The 20,185-nt window shown below is 42.9% G+C and overlaps 1 protein-coding gene across 1 annotated transcript in view; it reads left to right on the forward strand.

The window, feature by feature from the left end:
- cetn3 (centrin 3) overlaps nt 1–17,288 on the forward strand; it is a 29,020-nt gene extending 11,732 nt beyond the window's left edge. Inside the window, exons 3-5 of the mRNA XM_078215422.1 lie at nt 3,487–3,601; nt 10,066–10,257; nt 16,643–17,288. Coding sequence (XP_078071548.1) covers nt 3,487–3,601; nt 10,066–10,257; nt 16,643–16,686 — 351 coding nt within the window. The 3' untranslated portion in view covers nt 16,687–17,288. The remainder of the gene's footprint in view (nt 1–3,486; nt 3,602–10,065; nt 10,258–16,642) is intronic.
- Nucleotides 17,289–20,185: the final 2,897 nt, after the last annotated feature.

Raw genomic sequence — 20,185 nt, forward strand, 5'->3', positions numbered from 1 at the left:
ACATCCAGCAGTGAATGGTTGTAAAGAATTACAATACTCACTGAAGGAGGAGAATCCACTAATATCCCCATCCTCCAATAATGGGAGAGTCCAGCACATCTGTGCTAAAGATAAGGTTGAAGATTTGTGACAATCTTCAGCTGAAGTGCTGAATGGATGATCTGTCTTTGGGGGGATGGGTGGAGCTTTCAGCCTTCAGCTGCTTAATTAATGACGTCCCTCCATCATAAGGTCAGAATTGGGGATGCTTGCTCAATGTTTGGCACCATTCGTGAGTCCTCCGATACTGAAGCAGTCCATGTCCAAATGCAGCAGGACCTAGACAATATGCAGGCTCGGTAACATTCATGCCAAGCAACAACCATCTCCAATGAGAGAATCCAACCACCTCCCCTTGACATGGTGGCACAGGGTTAGCACTGCTGCCTCACAGTGCCAGGGACCTGCTTTCGATTCCTGGCTTGGGTCACTGTGGTGCTGTCTGCACGCTCTCCCCGTGTCTGCATGGGTTTCCTCTCTGTCGGAAAGACTGCTGGTTAGGTGCATTGGCCATGCTAATTCTCCCTCCGTGTACCCGAACAGGTGCTGGATGGTGGCGACTAGGAGATTTTCACAGTAACTTAATTACAGTGCTAATGTAAGACTACTTGTGACTCTACAAATACAATTTAAAAAGTTAAAAACGAACTGATCAATGGAATTTCCATCACTGAATGCCCCACTATCAACGTTTTGGAGGTTCCCATTGACCAGAAACTAAACTGGACTAGCTATATAAATACTGTGACTACAAAGCATGATGTGGAGATGCTGGCGTTGGACTGGGGTGAACACAGTAAGAGTTTTAACAACACCAGGTTAAAGTCCAACAGGTTTATTTGACAATACACATCTCTTTAACCTGTGCTTAATGCTCCCTCCACCCACATTGTCTGTATCTTTAAGATCTGGTTGGCTGTAGGGATTTGCATTCTAATCAGTATTCTGTAACTTGATTTTGTGTCTCTGTGCCCTGTTTGAGAGCACATTTCCACTCCATCTGACGAAGGAGCAGCGCTCCGAAAGCTAATGGTATTTGCTACCAAATAAACCTGTTGGACTTTAACCTGGTGTTGTTAAAACTCTTACTACAAAGCATGTCAGAGGCTAGGAATCTTGTAGCGAGTAACTAATTTCCTGACTCCCCAAAGCCTGCATTGACTCAGTGGTAGTAGTGTGTACCATCTACAAGATGCACTGTAAGAACTTGCCAAAGATCCGTAGACGGCACCTTCCAAACCCACAGCTGCTATCATCTAGAAGGACAAGGGCAGCGCAGACACAAATACCAGCATCTGGAAGTTCCCCTCCAAGCCATTTGGTATCCTGATGTGGAAATCTATCGCTGTTCTTTCTTTCCCTCTCTCTAGCTCAAATCCTGAAATTCCCTGTCCCACAGCACTGTGGCTATACCTACACCACATTGACTGCAGTAGTTCACCATCTTCTTGATAGCAATGAACAATAAATACTGGCCTAGCCAACCATGCCCACATCCCATGAACGAATTATAAGAATGCATGAAGGAACAACTTCTTTTAACTAATATGCCATCACCTAGGCCATCACTGCCTCCAAATGTGACCTTTTTACCTTGATTAAACCTAGGTAGCATAACTTTTCTTATTCAGTGGGCATTTCCCACTTTGCACTGCCAGGGGCTGTGACAAGATATCCTACCTGACATGACAGCAAGACATTAATAGTTAACAAAAATACATAATATTTCAAGTCCAATTTTCAAGCTTCCATTTTTGATTTCTTAAGTTAAAGAAGAAACCAACTATCAAAATGGTGTGTTGTTCTTAATTTAATGCAGAAAAAAAACTAGTGCTAGTTAAGCTGAGTTTTTTTTTAATAGTGTGATGATATTATGCCTTTAAGAAATGCATGTTTTTTATCGTGCAGGATTTGTTTTAACAATCTGTTCTAACTGGTGCTGCTGGGTCTGTATCCGGCTTGTATTGTTACTGCAATAGCATAATTGCTCCTAATTGTGAGAATGTTGGCTTCAATAGGAACTAATTCTGTTCTGTTATTTTAGTGTTCCCTGCGGTTTTTCTTGATTGGGTTGATTGAAAGAAAATCATGTGTCTAGGTGGAGCTAGGCTTATACAGAGGAATCAAACTTAGACACTGTTTGGAGTTGTTAGAGAGCATTGCCCCTCTTTTCCTCTCTAGATGTTGAGACTGGAACCTGACAGGAAATAAATCTCTGAAATTCTGCTGTTTGGGAGTGGATCTCTCTCTGGAGGTGGTTGTGTGTGAGAGTCAGAAGACAGATGTCTGTCTGGTTCTCTACCCAGAGATGTTAAAAGGCTGGTAATCTAGCATCCATGTGAGCATATCTGTTTTTGGTACTAACTGGTTTGAATGAGGGATTTACGCCTATACGGTGCTGTTTACAATTGGAACTATGGAGGTGGCTAACTGTTAGGCATTCTAACCTGTTAGGAACTTTTTTGTTATATTCTAACTTTATTTTTAAATTTTTTTTGATAATCTTCCTAGTGGGTCAGTTGAATCATAACTGGAGCGGAATACCTTATGCTCACCCTAATGCCCAAATCATTAAAAGTTAGAGTCTAGGCTAACTTCATAGTATACCTTTTGAAATTTCTGATCTGGTCCCTAATAATAAGAGCACGATGAAGCTGGCTTCTCTGATAATATGGTATTATGGACAAATAATGATTTATAGTATGTTGATAAAATGTAGGTTGATCAAAGTTAATTGACAAAACTCTAATGTATTTATATTGTGGAGATTGCAGTTATTTTATCATGTTGAACAAAATCTCCAATCTTTGGGTGGTGGTACAATGCAGAATATATGCCACATTTCAAATTGCAGTATTTTTAAAAATATATTTGAAGCTTATATGGTTTGTCATTTGGTTTGGGAGTAGGATTATCTGGAATCATAGAACATAGAACATTACAGTGCAGTACAGGCCCTTCAGCCCTCGATGTTGCGCTGACCTGTGAAATGATTCTAAAGCCCATCTAACCTACACTATTCAAATATCATCCATATGTTTATCCAATGACCCTTTAAATGTCCTTAATGTTGACGAGTCCACTACTGTTGCAGGCAGGGCATTCCACACCCTTACTACTGAGTGAAGAACCTACCTCTGACATCTGTCCTATATCTATCACCCCTCAATTTAAAGCTATGTCCCCTCGTGCTAGCCATCACCATCCGAGGAAAAAGGCTCTCACTGTCCACCCTATCTAATCATTCTTTTGCTTTACTCACAGGATGATGGGTACACTGTATGTGGGGAATTGTGCATTGTTGTATGTTTTATAAACTTTTCAGTTATGTACTCAGCTGGAATAATAAAGATAATCAAAATCAATGAGAACTCTTCAATTTTGACACACACTGTTGCTATTTTAGAATCATCCTCTTTAATCTTTTTTTTTTTACTGGCCTGTTAGGTTGCAATGAGAGCACTGGGATTTGATGTAAAGAAGGTTGACGTGTTGAAGATACTGAGAGATTATGATCGGAATGGCACAGGCAAAATTTCTTTTGAGGATTTCAATGAAGTTGGTAATTAAATTCACAAGTATTGGTATTTTTCCTTTGCTTAAATTTTTATATACATGTATGTTTTAAATCATGATCTAGCAAGTTCAAATTTAAACCCTAGGAAGATGTGATAACAGAATTTTTACATTTTTGTTTTCCTCATGCTTGGGGGATGCACTACTCAAATCTGGTATGGGAGGGGCTGGGGAAGAATGAATATTTGGCATGTGGAAAAGCAAATTAGTTGTCATTTGAGCAAAATCTGTCACCTTAACAGTACCATAGAGTGAAAGCATGTGAATTCTACTTTCATATTCTTGAAATGTGGAAACGTGTTTTCTATCGTTCCATGTTATCACATTAGCATTTACAAGACAGAAACAAGCTATTTGGATCAACTGATGCTTGCCAGTGTTTCTGCTGCACGTGAACTCAGTAAGGATAGGCAACAACACCACCTCCATGATCATTCTCAACACCGGTGCCCCACAAGGCAGTGTCCTCAGCCCCTTACTCCTTATTCATCTGACTGTATTGCCAAATTCCCTCCAATTTGATTTTTAAGTTTGCTGATGACACTATCATAGTGGTCGGATCTCAAACAATGATGAGATGGAGCACAGGAAAGAGAGAATCTGGTGAACTGGTGTGACGACAATGATCTCTTCCCCCAATGTCAACAAAACGAAGGAGATGGTCATCGACTTCAGGAAGCATAGTGGAGGAAATGCCCTTTTTACATCAATGAGGCCGAAGTTTCTAAGTGTCCAGATCACCAACCTGTCCTGGCTCCTCCTTGCTGACGCTATAGTTAAGAAAGCCCACCAAGTCCTCTACTTTCTCAGGAGACTAAGGCAATTCGGCATATCCGCTACGACACTCCAACTTTTACAGATGCCTCCATTCTGGTTGTGTCACAGCTTAATATGGCTCCTGCTCATCCAAGACTGCAATAAACTACAAAGGATCATGAACGAAGTCCAGTCCATCACTCAAACTAGCCTCCCATCCATTAATACGATCTACACTTCCCGCTACCTCGGAAAAACAGCCAGCATTATCAAAGACCCCACGCACCCTGGACATACTCTCTTCCACATTCTTCCATCGAGAAAGAGATACGAAAGTCTGAGGACACGTACCAACCGACTCAAGCACAGCTTCTTTCCTGCTGCCATCAGACTGTTGAATGGACCTACCTCGCATTAGTTGATCTTTCGCTACACCCTAACTATGACTGTAACACTACATTCTGAACTCACTCTCCTTTCCTTCCCTATGTATGGTATGTTTTGTCTGTTTAGTGTGCAAGTAACAATACTTTTCACTGTATACCAATGCATGTGACAATATATTAAACCAATCAAACTTCCTCCCACTACTTCAACACTTATTCCTTTCTCTGTAATGTCTTTATCTAACTTCCCCTTAAATGCACCAGTGCCCATTGCATGATGGAATTTAAGGTTAAGCTTCTAGTTGAAAAAGGGATGAGGGGTAGGCTCAGAAACTGTCCTGGACAGCACTGTAACTGTGGATTGTGATCAAAAGTAGAGTATGGGACAGCTGTGTATTGCAGTATCAACAACCTGCCTTTGACAAAACAAAAATGCTTCACCAAAATTATAAGCAAAATGGGCATTGAGCTGAATAAGGTTATGTTTCATCTCTCGACTGATGCCAGATCTAGCACTAATCAATCACTCAAAATGCAAAAATTCACATTTTAGTTCTATTTGTAGACATGAGTGGAAGCTTGCCATGTTGGTAAATTACTGAAAATGTCCAATAATGCTGCACCATAATTTCAGTGTTACAAGTCCTTGATCTTTGAAAGGTATCGATTGGTTGCCAAAAGGAAATCCAGCCACACTCTATTGGAAAATGGAAGGGAGACATGGAGGAACATAAACTATCTCCCACTTTCCCCAAATTTCTATTAAATATGTACCTCAAGTATTCTGTTCAACATTTCAAATTGATTTGGGTGATTTTGTTTGGTATTGTGGTTAAGATCAGTGTTTTCAAGGTGATCATTAAATTATTGTCTTCTCTATTGACTCATGCTCAAGAGGATGGTTGATTTATTAACTCAGGTTTTACTGCTAAACATTTAACAGTTTGAAAATACACAAGATTGATCTGGGTTTGACTGTTGTTCACCTTTAATATCACATGTACCATTGGGAAGCACTTGGGATCGTGAAGAATCAAGTCTATCTCCATGGCACAGAGTATTGCTAAAACAATTAGAATCATCGGAAAGGATAATGAGAAAATTGTTTTACCTGAAACTTGACGTTAGAACATAGAACAGTACAGCACAGAACAGGCCCTTCGGCCCACGATGTTGTGCCGAGCTTTATACGTTCCCCAGGTCCTGATGGATTTCATCCTAGGGTCTTAAAAGAAGTGGCTGTTTATAACTTCTTAATCAAAAAGGGAGGGATGAAACCGAAAGCAGGTAACTACAGTCCAGTTAGCTTAACACGTATCATGGGGAAAATACTAGAATATATTAAGGAGGTTATAGCAGGGTACTTAAAAAATCTCAGTGTAATCAGGCAGTCAACCTGGTTTTGTGATTGGAAATAGACTAATTTATTAGTGTTCTTTGATTATTTGTTAGGGTTCTTTGAATAAGTGACAAGCACCTGTGTGGATGTTGTGCATGGGATTTCTGGAAGACGCTTGACAAGGTGCTGGATCAAAGGTTACTACACAAAATAAGAGCATACAGTATAGGGGGTAATGTTTAGCATGGATAGAGGATTGGTTAGCTATTGGGAAAGGAGAGGAGGCACATATGGATCATTTTTGGTTGGCAAAATGTGATCAATGCTGGGGCCTCAACTATTTATAATTCGTATGCATACCTTGGCTGAAGGGACCAAATGTATGATTGCTAAATTTGCTGAGACACCAAGATGGTTAGGAAAGTAAGTTGTGAAGAGGACATGAGCCTGCAAAAAGATATAGATAGATTAAGTGAGTGGGAGAAAAATTTGGCAGATGGGTGTATAATGTGGAAAAATGCAAACTTTTGGCAGGAAGAGTAGAAAAGTTTTATATTATATTGGTGTCCTGGTCCATGAATCTCAAAAGGTTAATATGCAAGAGATTAGGAAGCAGAATGGGATATTATTTATTGAATGGAATATATGGGCAGGGATGTTTTGCTACAGTTTGTACAGGGTGTTGGTGAGACTGCATCTGAAGTACTGTGTTTAGTTTTGGTCTCCATGTTTAAGAAATAATAGAAATGTGTGAAGCAGTTCAGAGAATTGTCAGTCCGATTCCTGGGATAAGAGGATTATTTGCGGGGACAGGTTGGACCTGTAAATTGGGATTGAGAAGGATAACAGTATATGTTATTGAAACATACAAGATCCTGAGGGGGCTTGACAGGATGGTTACAGAAAGAATGTTTTCCCCTTGTGGGAGGAACTAGAACGTAAGGGACACAGGTTAAAAATAAGGAGGGGGTGGGGGGGGGGAGGGTTGGCGATTCTCCCAAAAGTGCTGAATTGGTGGGAAAACTGTTCTAGATCTCGACTGTTTTTTCAGTGCAGCTTCTCACTCGCATCTCCCCACTCTGTGCAATGCAGAGGTCACAATCGGGAATATCACTAAAAACCCAGGGGGTGGGGCCTATTTGTGTCAGAGTCTGACAGCTCTGAAACTCTGCGCATGCGCAGTGATCCCAACCTGTCAGTCTCCCTGTTTGCTGGCCAGCTCAGGACCACTGCAGTGCTGACCCTCCAGCCCCCCCGCAACAATTCCTGGGCAAACCCTGACCCCCCACCCCCCCCACCCCCCCACCCCCCGCCCCGGAGTGTCCCGATGTTCAGCCCGCCTTGATCGCTGACCTCCCTCCAACCTGACCGATCCCCATGCAGAATGGCAGCAGGACCCCCCCCCGCCCTGTTGGTACTGCCTGATGCCCAATGGACAGTGCCAGGGTGCCCTGGGCATGGGTGCTTTGCCCCATGGGCAGTGCCAGGGGGCACAGGCTGGCACTGCTAGTGCCCAGGGAGCACCTCTTCCCCCTGTCACCCGACCCCCTGGGGGGCCCCGATTGCGCCCCCCCCCCCTTTCACTTCGGCAGGGTCTTCCACTAGTTCCCCGAATGTGGGGAGCTACTCTAAACCCCGCCGGAATGAAGTACTCCTGGCGGGGTAGGAGATGCTATCGGGGCCGGCATGGAACGGATAATCACATTGAAATGAATTTCAATTACATTTAAAACATATTCAAATTACTTAACTCACTTCCCGCCGGACTTCGCGTTCCCAACAGTGCCATTTTGTTTCGGTTGGGAGGTGCGTGTGGGTCGTAAATACTCACGGGAAACCCGCAAAATGGCTGACACACGCACCTTCCAATTCGACCCGCCAGAAACGTTGCGGGTCACAATAGGAGAATCGGACCCAAAGGGATCTCCCATTGGTGACTGAGGAGATATTTTTTTCTGTGGGTCATGCGTCTTTGCAACTTTCATCCCCAGAAAGCTGTGGAGGCAGGGTCATTAACTATATTAAGGATAGCTAGATTCCTGGCTTAACAGGGAAGCCAAAGGTTCCCAGGGGTAGGCTGGAATGTGGACTTGAGGCCACAATCAAATCCACTATGATCTAAGGAACCAAATAAGAACATAAGAAATAGGAGCAGGAGTAGGCCATCTAGCCCCTCGAGCCTGCCCCACCATTCAATAAGATCACGGCTGATCTGAAGTTGATCAGTTCCACTTACCTACCTGATCCCTATAACCCCTAATTCCCTTACCGATCAGGAATCCATCTATCCGTGATTTAAACATATTCAACGAGGTAGCCTCCACCTCTTCAGTGGGTGGAGAATTTCAGAGATTCACCACCCTCTGAGAGAAGTTCCTCCTCAACTCTGTCCTAAACTGACCCCCCCTTTATTTTGAGGCTGTGCCCTCTAGTTCTAGCTTCCTTTCTAAGTGGAAAGAATCTCTCCACCTCTACCCTAGCCAGCCCCTTCATTATCTTATAGGTCTCTATAAGATCCCCCCTCGGCCTTCTAAATTCCAACGAGTACAAACCCAATCTGCTCAGTCTCTCCTCATAATCAACACTCCTCTTCTCTGGTATCAACCTGGTGAACCTTCTCTGCACTCCCTCCAAGGCCAATATATCCTTCCACAAATAAGGGGACCAATACTGCACACAGTATTCCAGCTGCGGCCTCACCAATGCCCTGTACAGATGCAGCAAGACATCTCTGCTTTTATATTCTATCCCCCTTGCGATATAGGCCAACATCCCATTTGCCTTCTTGATCACCTGTTGCACCTGCAGACTGGGTTTTTGCGTCTCATGCACAAGGACCCCCAGGTCCCTTTGCACAGTAGCATGTTGTAATTTTTTTCCATTTAGATAATCCAATTTGCTATTATTTCCTCCAAAGTGAATAACCTCGCATTTGTCAACGTTATACTCCATCTGCCAGATCCTCGCCCACTCACTCAGCCTACTCACTCACTCAAATGGTCTACTCCTGCTCCTAATTCTTATGTACACATATTTATATATTCCAGCATACATCTACAGCATTGTCTGTAGGAATTATTGCAAAAACTTATCACCTAAGGGCAACTCCAGTTGCCCATGTGTTGTAAAAGGTTTAGCTTTCATTCTGATGTAGCATTGTTTATTAGCCAAGGCACAAGACATAAGAGCAGCAAGGTTAAGCTGGAGCTACATAAACGCAGACTAGGTCACAGCTGAGGTTCTGGCCGCTACTTCATAGGAAAGATGTGATCACACTAGTGTGTGTCGAGAGAAGACTTATGATATTGCCTGGATTGCAGAATTTTAGTTATGAGGACTGATTGGATAGGCTAGGGATTTTTCCTTTGGAACAGAGGATACTGAGGTTGACACAATTGAACTGTAGAGGTCCAGATGGAGTGGATAAGAAAGTCCTGTTTTCCTTGGTTGAGGGGACCATAAGTAGGAAGCATAGATTTAAAGTTGTAAATTTAGAGGAAGGTCTAGGGGAAGTTTTTATTTTGACCTGTCGGATGATGGGACTAGGAACTCTGCCTGAAGGTCTGGTAAAGGCAGAAATCTTTCTAACGTGATATTTGGGTATGCACTTGAAGTATTGTAGCCATGAGGCTATGGATCAAGAGATGAAACATGAGATTAGACTGGTTAGCTCATTGTCAACTAGTACAGACAAGGTAGACCAAATAGCCTCCTCGTGTGCTGGGCATATCTACTCTACATACCTTAAAGTAGAATAATTTGACATTAACTAATGGGTTTGTACCTTTTAATATGATATTTTCTTTGAGCTGATCATAGGTTTCATTGAAATTACCAATAAACCTTTGCAAGTCGAAATCTAAAAGTGCCAAATGTTCAAAATCCTTTTTTAATAACTCATTATTGGTGGTCCTTGATTAAATCCCATATAAAATATGCCATTTTCTATTTTGCGTTTTACCTTATTAGTGACCGATTGGATTTTGGACAGAGATCCACAGGAAGAGATGCTAAAAGCATTCAAACTGTTTGATGATGACGACTCTGGTAAAATCAATCTTCGAAATTTACGCCGTGTTGCAAGAGAGCTTGGTGAAAACATGACTGATGAAGAGCTACGTGCAATGATTGATGAATTTGATAAGGATGGAGATGGTGAAAGTAAGTGAATTTTTTAGAAGCCTCTTTATAGCAATGTGATAAATATTGTTTTCTCTATAACCTAAGATGGGCAGGAGTAATTAATCTGGACCTTTGAACCTACCCTTCCATAATCTGAGTGTGCATTTACCCCAGCTAGTCCCCTGACACTAAGGGATAATTTAACCGGGCCAATCCACCTAACCTGCGCATCTTTGGACTGTGGGAGGAAACCGGAGCACCCGGAGGAAACTCACATGGACACGAAAAGAATGTGCAAACTCCACACACTCAAACTGATCTACCCCCAATCCACTTTCCTACTATATTCCCTCGGTATCCGAAAATGTATCCATCTCATCAACTTGAATGTATTCATAATACAGTAAGTCCTAACTTTAAGTCTCCTGACTTAACATTGTTTCATTTTTAACATTTATTCTTTTTTTAAATTTGTGTTGCCCTTTTTGTTTTTACATCATTTGCACTCTGGGGCAGCAGCTGCCATCACCAGAGGCTGCGTCTGCAGGAAGAGTGAAAGAGCATGCTGCAGTAGAGAATTTCAATGATTCTCAACCATATAAGAGTTATTACAGCACAGCACAGAAGAAGGCTATTTGGCCCATCAAGTATGTGTTGGCTTTCTATGGAGCAAACCAGTTACATACATTTCCTGGCCAGTACCAATCCAATTTTCTTTGGAAATCATTGATCATCTCTGCTTCTACCACCCTCCTAGGAATTCTAGCACTTGCTGTGCTGTTTTTAAAAAAATCCCCTCTTCACTTTGCCAGAACCTTAAATCTTGGTTTCCTATGTGAATGAACACATTTCTCAAATGGATGACCCCTTATAGAATCCTGCAGTGCAGAAGGAGGCTATTTGGCCCATCGAGTCTGCACCGACCACAATCCCACCCAGGCCCCATCCCCACAAACCCATGCACTTACCCTAGCTAGTCCCCTGACGCTAAAGGGCAATTTAACATGGCCAATCCACCTAACCTGCACATCTTTGGACTGTGGGAGGAAACCGGAGCACCCGGAGGAAACCCAGGCAGACACGAATATAATGTGCAAACTCCACACACTCAAGCTGGCAGTCAAACCCGGGTCCCTGGTGCTGTGAGGCAGCACTGCTAACCACTATGCCACCGTGCTGCCCCAAAATATGAAAATATGACCCCAATTTCTGGAGTCCGCAATTGGGTGAAACATCTACACAAGCTCCCTCCAGAACTTTGTCCATTCAAGTCACCCCTTGATCTTCTAAATTCCAGGGAATATAGACCTGTGTGTGTGCACTAATTTATTTAATTATTTTCCAGTTAAATTAGTGAAAAAAATCGGAGGTTTTTTTTCCTAAACAGGAAATAGGCCCAGCAGCAGCCTGGGAAGGTTTTGGAGGGTTTAAAAGTAGGCCGCACCTGTTAGCGGGCAGCGGAGTGAGCAGGGGACAGAGTGAGAGCTATAAGGGCTTTGGCTCACAGGGCTTCGGCGAGGAAGGTTGTTTGTTTGTTTTTCTTCGGTTACACCCCCTTTTTGTTTTATCCCCAAAACTAAAAAGGACATGGCTGGTATGAGTGGGAGGCCAGTATACTGCATCCAGTGTGGGATGTGGGAGTTCCTGGAGACAACTTGCCTCCCGGAAGTCCATATCTGTGCCAGATGTGTGGAACTGCATCTCCTGAAGGATCGTGTAAGGGAGCTGGAGCTGAGGCTCGATGAACTCAGTTTAGTTAGGGAAAATGAGAGAGTAATAGATAAAAGTTATAGTCAGGTAGTGACACCAGGATCTCGGAAGGAAGACACGTGGGTCACAGTTAGGAGGGGTAATAGTCAGAAGGGTGATGTGCCAGAAAGTACCCCAGTGGCAGTCGCCCATAAAAGAAAGGAATGGGCAACAGATGGGAGAAGGGAAGGGAGTGAGCAGTCTGTGGAGGGATCCCCTGTGGTTGTCCCCCTCCAAAATAGGTATCTTGTTTTGGATTCTGTGGAGGGGGATGACCCTCCAGGGGTAAGCCACGAGGACCAGATCGCCTCCACGGAGACAGGCTCAGGGGTCCGGAAGGGAAAGAAGGGGTTTAGGAGAGCGATAGTTGTGGGGGACGCAATGGTTAGAGGCACGGACAGGCGCTTCTGTGGGACTGAACGAGAATCCAGGATGGTAGTCTGCCTCCCTGGTGCCGGGGTACTGGATGTCTCCGAGAGGGTAGGAAGCATATTTAAAAAGGAAGGTAGTCAAACGGATGTGATTGTACACATTGGGGGAAATGATGTAGGTAGGAAGAGCAGGGGGGTCATACGAGATAAATTCAGGGAGTTGGGTGCTAGGCTAAAAAGTAAGACCTCCAGGGTAGCAATATCTGGACTGCTCCCGGTGCCTAGTGCAAGTGAGGCTCGGAACAGGGAGATTCTACAGTTGAACGCGTGGCTAAAGGACTGGTGCAAGAGGGAGGGTTTTAAATTCATAGATAACTGGGAAATCTTCAAGTCAGGATGGCAACTGTACAGAAAGGATGGGTTACACCTTAACTGGAAGGGAGCAAATATCCTGGCTGGGAGTTTTGCTAGAGTGTTTCGGCAGGATTTAAACTAGTGTGGCAGGGGGGTGGGGAACAAAACAGGTGGTCAGTAAATACTGAGGCTGGGGTCGAGCTGGGGGCCAGGGCAAGGCTAGCTAAGAAGAGGAGCACTCTGGAGGAGGAGGACCTGACTGGGCCTGGAGGTCTGGAGTGCATCTGCTTCAATGCGAGGAGTGTAACGGGTAAAACAGACGAACTTAGGGTCTTGATGCTTGTGCGGAATTTGGATGTGGTTGCGGTGACGGAAACTTGGTTAAAAGAAGGACAGGACTGGCAGCTGAATATTCCGGGGTATAAGTGTTTTAGGTGAGACAGAGGAGGGGCTAAAAAAGGTGGGGGAGTAGCGATATTAGTTAAGGAGCATATTACCGCGGTGCAGAGGGTAGACAACTTAGAGGGGTCATGTACTGAGTCGCTGTGGGTGGAACTCAGAAACAGGAAGGGTGCAGTCACTATGCTGGGGCTGTACTACAGACCACCCAACAGCCCACGGGAAGTGGAGGAAAGGATATGTCAGGAGATTCTGGATAGGTGCAGAAAACAGGGTTGTTGTAGTGGGGGACTTTAATTTCCCTGGCACAGACTGGAAAGTGCTTAGAGCTGGGGGACCGGACGGGGAGGAATTTGTAAAATGCGTACTGGAAGGTTCTTTGGAACAGTATGTAGATAGCCCGACTAGAGAGGGGGCTATACTGGACCTAGTTCTGGGAAATGAGCCCGGTCAGGTCGTCAAAGTTTTGGTAGGGGAACATGTGGCAAATAGTGACCACAACTCTGTTAACTTTAGGATAGTAATGGACAAGGATGAGTGCCGTCCTACGGGCAGGGTGCTAAATTGGGGGAAGGCTGACTAGCTGGATTAGGCAGGAATTGGTGGATGTTGATTGGGAGAGGATGTTCGAGGGTAAGTCCGCGTCTGGCATGTGGGAGTCTTTTAAGGAACTATTGATAAGGCTGCAGGATAGGCATGTGCCTGTAAAAAGGAAAGATAGGAAAGGTAGGATTCGAGAGCCGTGGATAACCAGGGAAATTGAGGATCTGATTAAAATGAAAAGGGAGGCGTACGTTAAGTCCAGGCAACTGAAAACAGATGGAGCTCTGGAGGAATACAGAGAGAGTAGGAAAGATCTCAAACGGGGAGTTAGAAGGGCAAAAAGAGGTCACGAGATGTTCTTGGCAGGCAGGATTAAGGAGAATCCTAAGGCATTCTATTCATACGTTAGGAACAAAAGAGTTGTCAGGGAGAAAATCGGACCTCTCAGGGACAAAGGAGGGGAATTATGCTTAGAACCCAAGGGAATAGTGGAGATCCTAAATGAATACTTTGCATTGGTATTCACGAAGGAGAGGGGCGTGTTAACCGGGAGTGTCTCGGAGGGAGGTGTTGACCCGTTAGAGAAAATCTCCATTACAAGAGAGGAAGTGTTAGGTTTTTTAGGGAACATTAAAACTGACAAAGCCCCAGGGCCTGATGGCATCTATCCTCGACTGCTCAGGGAGACGAGAGGTGAAATTGCTGGGCCTCTGACGAAATCTTTGTCGCTTCTTTGGACACGGGTGAGGTCCCTGAGGATTGGAGGATAGCGAATGTGATCCCGTTGTTTAAGAAGGGTAGCAGGGATAACCCAGGAAATTATAGGCCGGTGAGCTTGACGTCCGTGGTAGGGAAGTTGTTGGAGAGGATTCTTAGAGACAGGATGTATGTGCATTTGGAACGGAACAATCTCATTAGTGACAGACAGCATGGTTTTGTAAGAGGGAGGTCGTGCCTTACAAATTTGGTGGAGTTTTTTGAGGAAGTGACAAAAACGGTTGATGAAGGAAGGGCCGTGGATGTCGTCTATATGGATTTCAGTAAGGCATTTGACAAAGTCCCACATGGCAGGTTGGTTAAGAAGGTTAAGGCTCATGGGATACAAGGAGAAGTGGCTTGGCCATAGGAGACAGAGGGTAGTGGTCGAAGGGTCTTTTTCCGGCTGGAGGTCTGTGACCAGTGGTGTTCCGCAGGGCTCTGTACTAGGACCTCTGCTATTTGTGATATATATAAATGATTTGGAAGAAGGTGTAACTGGTGTAATCAGCAAGTTTGCGGATGACACGAAGATGGCTGGAATTGCGGATAGCGAAGAGCATTGTCGGGCAATACAGCAGGATATAGATAGGCTGGAAAATTGGGCGGAGAGGTGGCAGATGGAATTTAATCCGGATAAATGCGAAGTGACGCATTTTGGAAGAAATAATGTAGGGAGGAGTTACACAATAAATGGCAGAGTCATCAGGAGTATAGAAACACAGAGGGACCTAGGTGTGCAAGTCCACAAATCCTTGAAGGTGGCAACACAGGTGGAGAAGGTGGTGAAGAAGGCATATGGTATGCTTGCCTTTATAGGACGGGGTATAGAGTATAAAAGCTGGAGTCTGATGATGCAGCTGTATAGAACGCTGGTTAGGCCACATTTGGAGTACTGCGTCCAGTTCTGGTCGCCGCACTACCAGAAGGACGTGGAGGCATTGGAGAGAGTGCAGAGAAGGTTTACCAGGATGTTGCCTGGTATGGAGGGTCTTAGCTATGAGGAGAGATTGGGTAGACTGGGGTTGTTCTCCTTGGAAAGACGGAGAATGAGGGGAGATCTAATAGAGGTATACAAGATTATGAAGGGTATAGATAGGGTGAACAGTGGGAAGCTTTTTCCCAGGTCGGAGGTGACGATCACGAGGGGTCACGGGCTCAAGCTGAGAGGGGCGAAGTATAACTCAGATATCAGAGGGACGTTTTTTACACAGAGGGTGGTGGGGGCCTGGAATGCGCTGCCAAGTAGGGTGGTGGAGGCAGGCACGCTGACATCGTTTAAGACTTACCTGGATAGTCACATGAGCAGCCTGGGAATGGAGGGATACAAACGATTGGTCTAGTTGGACCAAGGAGCGGCACAGGCTTGGAGGGCCGAAGGGCCTGTTTCCTGTGCTGTACTGTTCTTTGTTCTTTAGTATGCACAATTCCTTCAATCATTGGCTTTTTAATGGGACCATATGCTGCAGAAGACATCTTGGAATTTCTTTTAATATCTGTTTTGCTGGGAGGAGCACTGCTGCATGCCTCCACCAGCTGTACTTGCTTCCCCCATATTTTCCTTCTGAAAGCAGCCCAATTGGATTTCTGTCACCTGGTAAATTGCCTCTGGAGGCACAATAGGTGCCAGCAGTCTTTCTCTAACATGAGACCCAAGATCCATTTTTTTTTTGAATAACCATCTTCTGTCCTATATCTGCAATGTCACCTATTTTTGAGATAGACAGTGGAACAATTTGGAGGCAACCCTATTGACTGTAAAATAAAAACTTGACATTGTGCTGTTGAAGGTACCGAAAGCCAATTAGGGATGTAATTTTACTGGAGGTCTCTAACTGCAACATATATTGGTTTCTAATAAGTTCAGGAGCTCAAAAGTATGTGAAGAGTCCACATTCTGTTGTCTTTGCTACAATGTGTAGTTTCAATATCCTATACAAGAGCCATCACTTTTTTTGATCAGTTCAAAATTAAAATAAAATGAGATTAGTATCCCTCTGAGTGACCTTGTGATAGGAGAATGTTGTCTCTTGACGTTATTACAGTTCACACTTTTTTAAGCTTGATGTCATATGACAAACATCAAGAAAATGCAAAATATCACTTGTAACCATGCATGCAGATATGGTGCATTCAGAAGCTAGGTTAATGTGCTTAAATTATTCCTGCCATCTCATTAATCCAGATGATACCATGAATTTTTAATTTTTTTGTTAGAGTAGCTAATATAACATGTATTTTATTTTCCTTAGTTAACCAGGAAGAATTCATTGCTATTATGACTGGAGACATCTAACCTTTATTTAAAAAGCTGCAGAAGTATTGAACAATTTCTTGAGGGCATTTTAGTTATCCCTGCCCAAGCACTGCATCGGAGGAAAAAGAAGCACAGAACACAGGATTTCCACTCTGTCCTCCTCAAAACCAATCAAATGTATTCTGAAAGAATTTTGAATGAAATTTTGTCATTATTCTCAGAATTCTTTGTATATTTGTTAGCAGTTTAAATTTGTTTTATTTAGAAACCTTAAGTGTTAAATATCATAACTTTATTTTTGTCATTTACTAATGATAGAACAGTTTTTACACAATCCATTCCTTTTGATACCTTTCAATATGATTGTATTAATACGTGTAGAGTATTGCAGGTAGTCTAATAAAAATATTTGTAACATGTATTACCAAAGTTTGTCATTTTTATGCTATTCTTTTAATTTAAAATAAAATGGAGCATTTTCACATGGATACTAAATGCCGTTGTTATTCAGCATTTAAGATTGAATACAGTGCAAAGTTTATTTTTAGTCTAGTCCAATGTTGTGCTTCAATCCCAAGCTCAAAATGCATTACTGATTTTTTTTTTTAATTTCCAAAATAAAGTCACAAAGCTGACAGCTGAATTAAGATCACTTCAGCTCATTTCACACATTTTTCCTTCCTCCTTTTCAAAAGAAGCTCAACCGTTTTCCCCTGCGTCTAACAGTTTCTTAAATGATTTTAGGTTCGGAATGTTAGCATTTATTGCAAAAGGACTGGAGTATAAAAGAGAAGTGTTGTTGCAATTGTATTGGGTGTTGGTGAAACCACATCTGGAGTATTGTGTCCAGTTTTGGTCTCCTTATTTGAGGAAGGATGTGGTGCATTGGAAGCAGTTCAGAGGAGGTGCACTGGATTGATTCTGGGAATGAAAGGGTTGACGTATTAGGAGGGATTAAACAATTTAGGCTTATACTCACTGGAGTTTAGAAAGATGAGAGGGGATCGGATTGAGGTATATAAAATATTCAAAAGTGATTGAAGTAAACGGAGGCCAGATGTTTCCTCTTGTGAGGAATCTGGAACAAGAGGTCACAAGTATAAGTTTTAAATTTAGAGAGTGGAACTCGTTGTCCCATAGCATGGTGGAATTTTGTTATTCATTCGTGGAACATGGGTGTTGTTGGCTGGCCAGCATTTCGTCTGTATTTTTATCCAGTGGTGAGTGAAGTTCACAATCAATGTGGGGTATCAGGTAATCCAGGTAAGAGTAATAGCAGAACACAGGAAATTCTGATAGCCATCCAGTGCACTCACGCAAATGCTGCTGCAAGTATAATGGAACAGGAGATCATTGGTCCTGTTAATGTAGCTCCATGTTATGGTGTACTATTCAAACAGTCGTAATTAAATATTCTTGTTAGTTGCTGAAGATTATGTTAGATGTCTTGTCTATTGGCATTTTGTTTCTCAAGGTTTCCTGCAAGATTGACACATTTGTCTCCAGCTGCACCTTGTTACAGAATTTACCATTTACGAAGATAACATTTACGAAGAATTTACCATTTACGAAGATAACTCTGACTGTACAATATTAGTTTTAATTTACAGGTAGTGTTAATTTAACTTTGTGCGTATTTTACTCAATTGAGAACATTATAGAGGAAGAGATTTGCTTTTTTCTCCCCTGAATAAAAAAAACCTTAATTATTTTTATGCTGTTCAAGCAAGAAGACCTAATATCAAAATACTAATGAATGGTGTATATTTGCATATTTTCATATTAACAGTGCTCACGGTCTCAAGTCTTCATGCCATTTTATTGTTCATCATTTTTCAATCTGTCCCTTTCCAAAAAAAACCAAAAATATGCCACTTGGATAAATGCAAATCACATGGCTCCCCCCTCTGTTACCCAAGTTTTCTCATCTTTATCGATCTTCTCCCCAAGACACTGACTACTGTGAGAGTTATGACTAAACAGAAGAAAGTTCTTTCTGCAAGGATTTCCATATTGAATATAGGGACTGAGTATTGACAGCCTTCTGGAGTTGATAATTCTGATGTTTCTCAATTCTGAATATATTTTTCCTAATTTCAGTCCCAACTGGCCAATCCTTTATCCTGACAGCAGCAATCGCCCTCTAATTGTTTTATATGCATGGGCTCTCTGCATTATTTTACATGTCTGCTAACATAAATGTGCTAATTTGTGTGTGGTCTGTGCAGGAGCAGCTTATTGAACATTGATTGTGATCACCTTCCCCAGTACTAAACTCTCCATCCAGGGGAAACAGTGGCTCAGAATCTACCCTGTGAAGCATTCTTAAGAATTTTATACACTTCAATGAGATCACCCCTCATTCTTCTAAGTTACTAATTCACAGGAATAGTTACAGGACAGAAGGTGGTCATTTGGCCCATCACATCTGCACCAGCTCTGAGCAATTCACTTTGTGCCATTCTCCCACTTTTTCCCTGTAACCTTGCATGTTCTACCTTTTCGAATAACTGTCAAATTCTCTATTAAATTCTTTAATTGAATTTACCTCCACCCAGTGCATTCCAGAATTTAACCACTTGCTGCATGAAAACCTTTTTCCTTATGCCCCCCAATTTGGCAGGCTTTTGAGTGGATGCGGCTGCTATCTTTGGACCTACCCAACTAACATTCCCGTTCAAAGCCTCGGTACTTCTATGGATTATAACTTGATTTTGTTCGCTATGTTTGGCCTGCCTACCGTATTGAAGCACTTGATTGGTAGGTCGTTCTTTTGTCTGTGAAAAATCTGACCGCTTTTCATCACAGACTCCAATTACAGTGGCAGCCGCAAATAAATACATCTTTCAATGCACCATAGACCCAACATCTGTTCAGTAATACAGGTCAGTAAGAAACAGACGGATTCTCCTGACCTTTGGGATCCCTGATTCATGCTTGGTCTATTACAAGGTTCCACTTTGGGCTGAAACGTGCATTGAACAGGATAGTTTTGAAGTCTGCGGGGGTCTTTTCCATCTCCTGACGCGGGGGCTTCAACAACATCTCCTACTGTGTAGAGGAGTGATCTAACCTGATGCTTCTTTGGCTCCAACCCCGATGCTACTCTACCTCAGGAAGTGTTCTTCTATAAATCCTGATACTTGTCTCTCTATGGACATTCAACGTTTTCGAACAGCTGCAGAAGGGGCAGTGACTGGTGTTGACATCACCACCAATTCTCAGTGTGCCACCTGCCAAGTTAAGTCTTGTGATTTTTGCTTTGACAAATTATTTTTTCCATTTCTCCCTGTGGGTGTTTTATCAATGGCACTGAATCATTATTAATTTCGTGTCACCACTGCCATATTTCGCGGTTTGTCTCATGGCCGAATCTTTACTGGGAAGATTTCCTTCTACTCATGGGTAACTCGGACTCGGGTGGATTACTTCAAAATTATTTACAGCTACAAGGTAAATATATCCCTTGTGTGCAGATTCTCATTACCATGACAACTCATTATGCTACATGCAAATAGCCCATTGTTCAGTTACCATT

This window comes from Mustelus asterias, chromosome 6, assembly GCF_964213995.1.
Source record: "Mustelus asterias chromosome 6, sMusAst1.hap1.1, whole genome shotgun sequence".
NCBI lineage: Eukaryota > Metazoa > Chordata > Chondrichthyes > Carcharhiniformes > Triakidae > Mustelus > Mustelus asterias.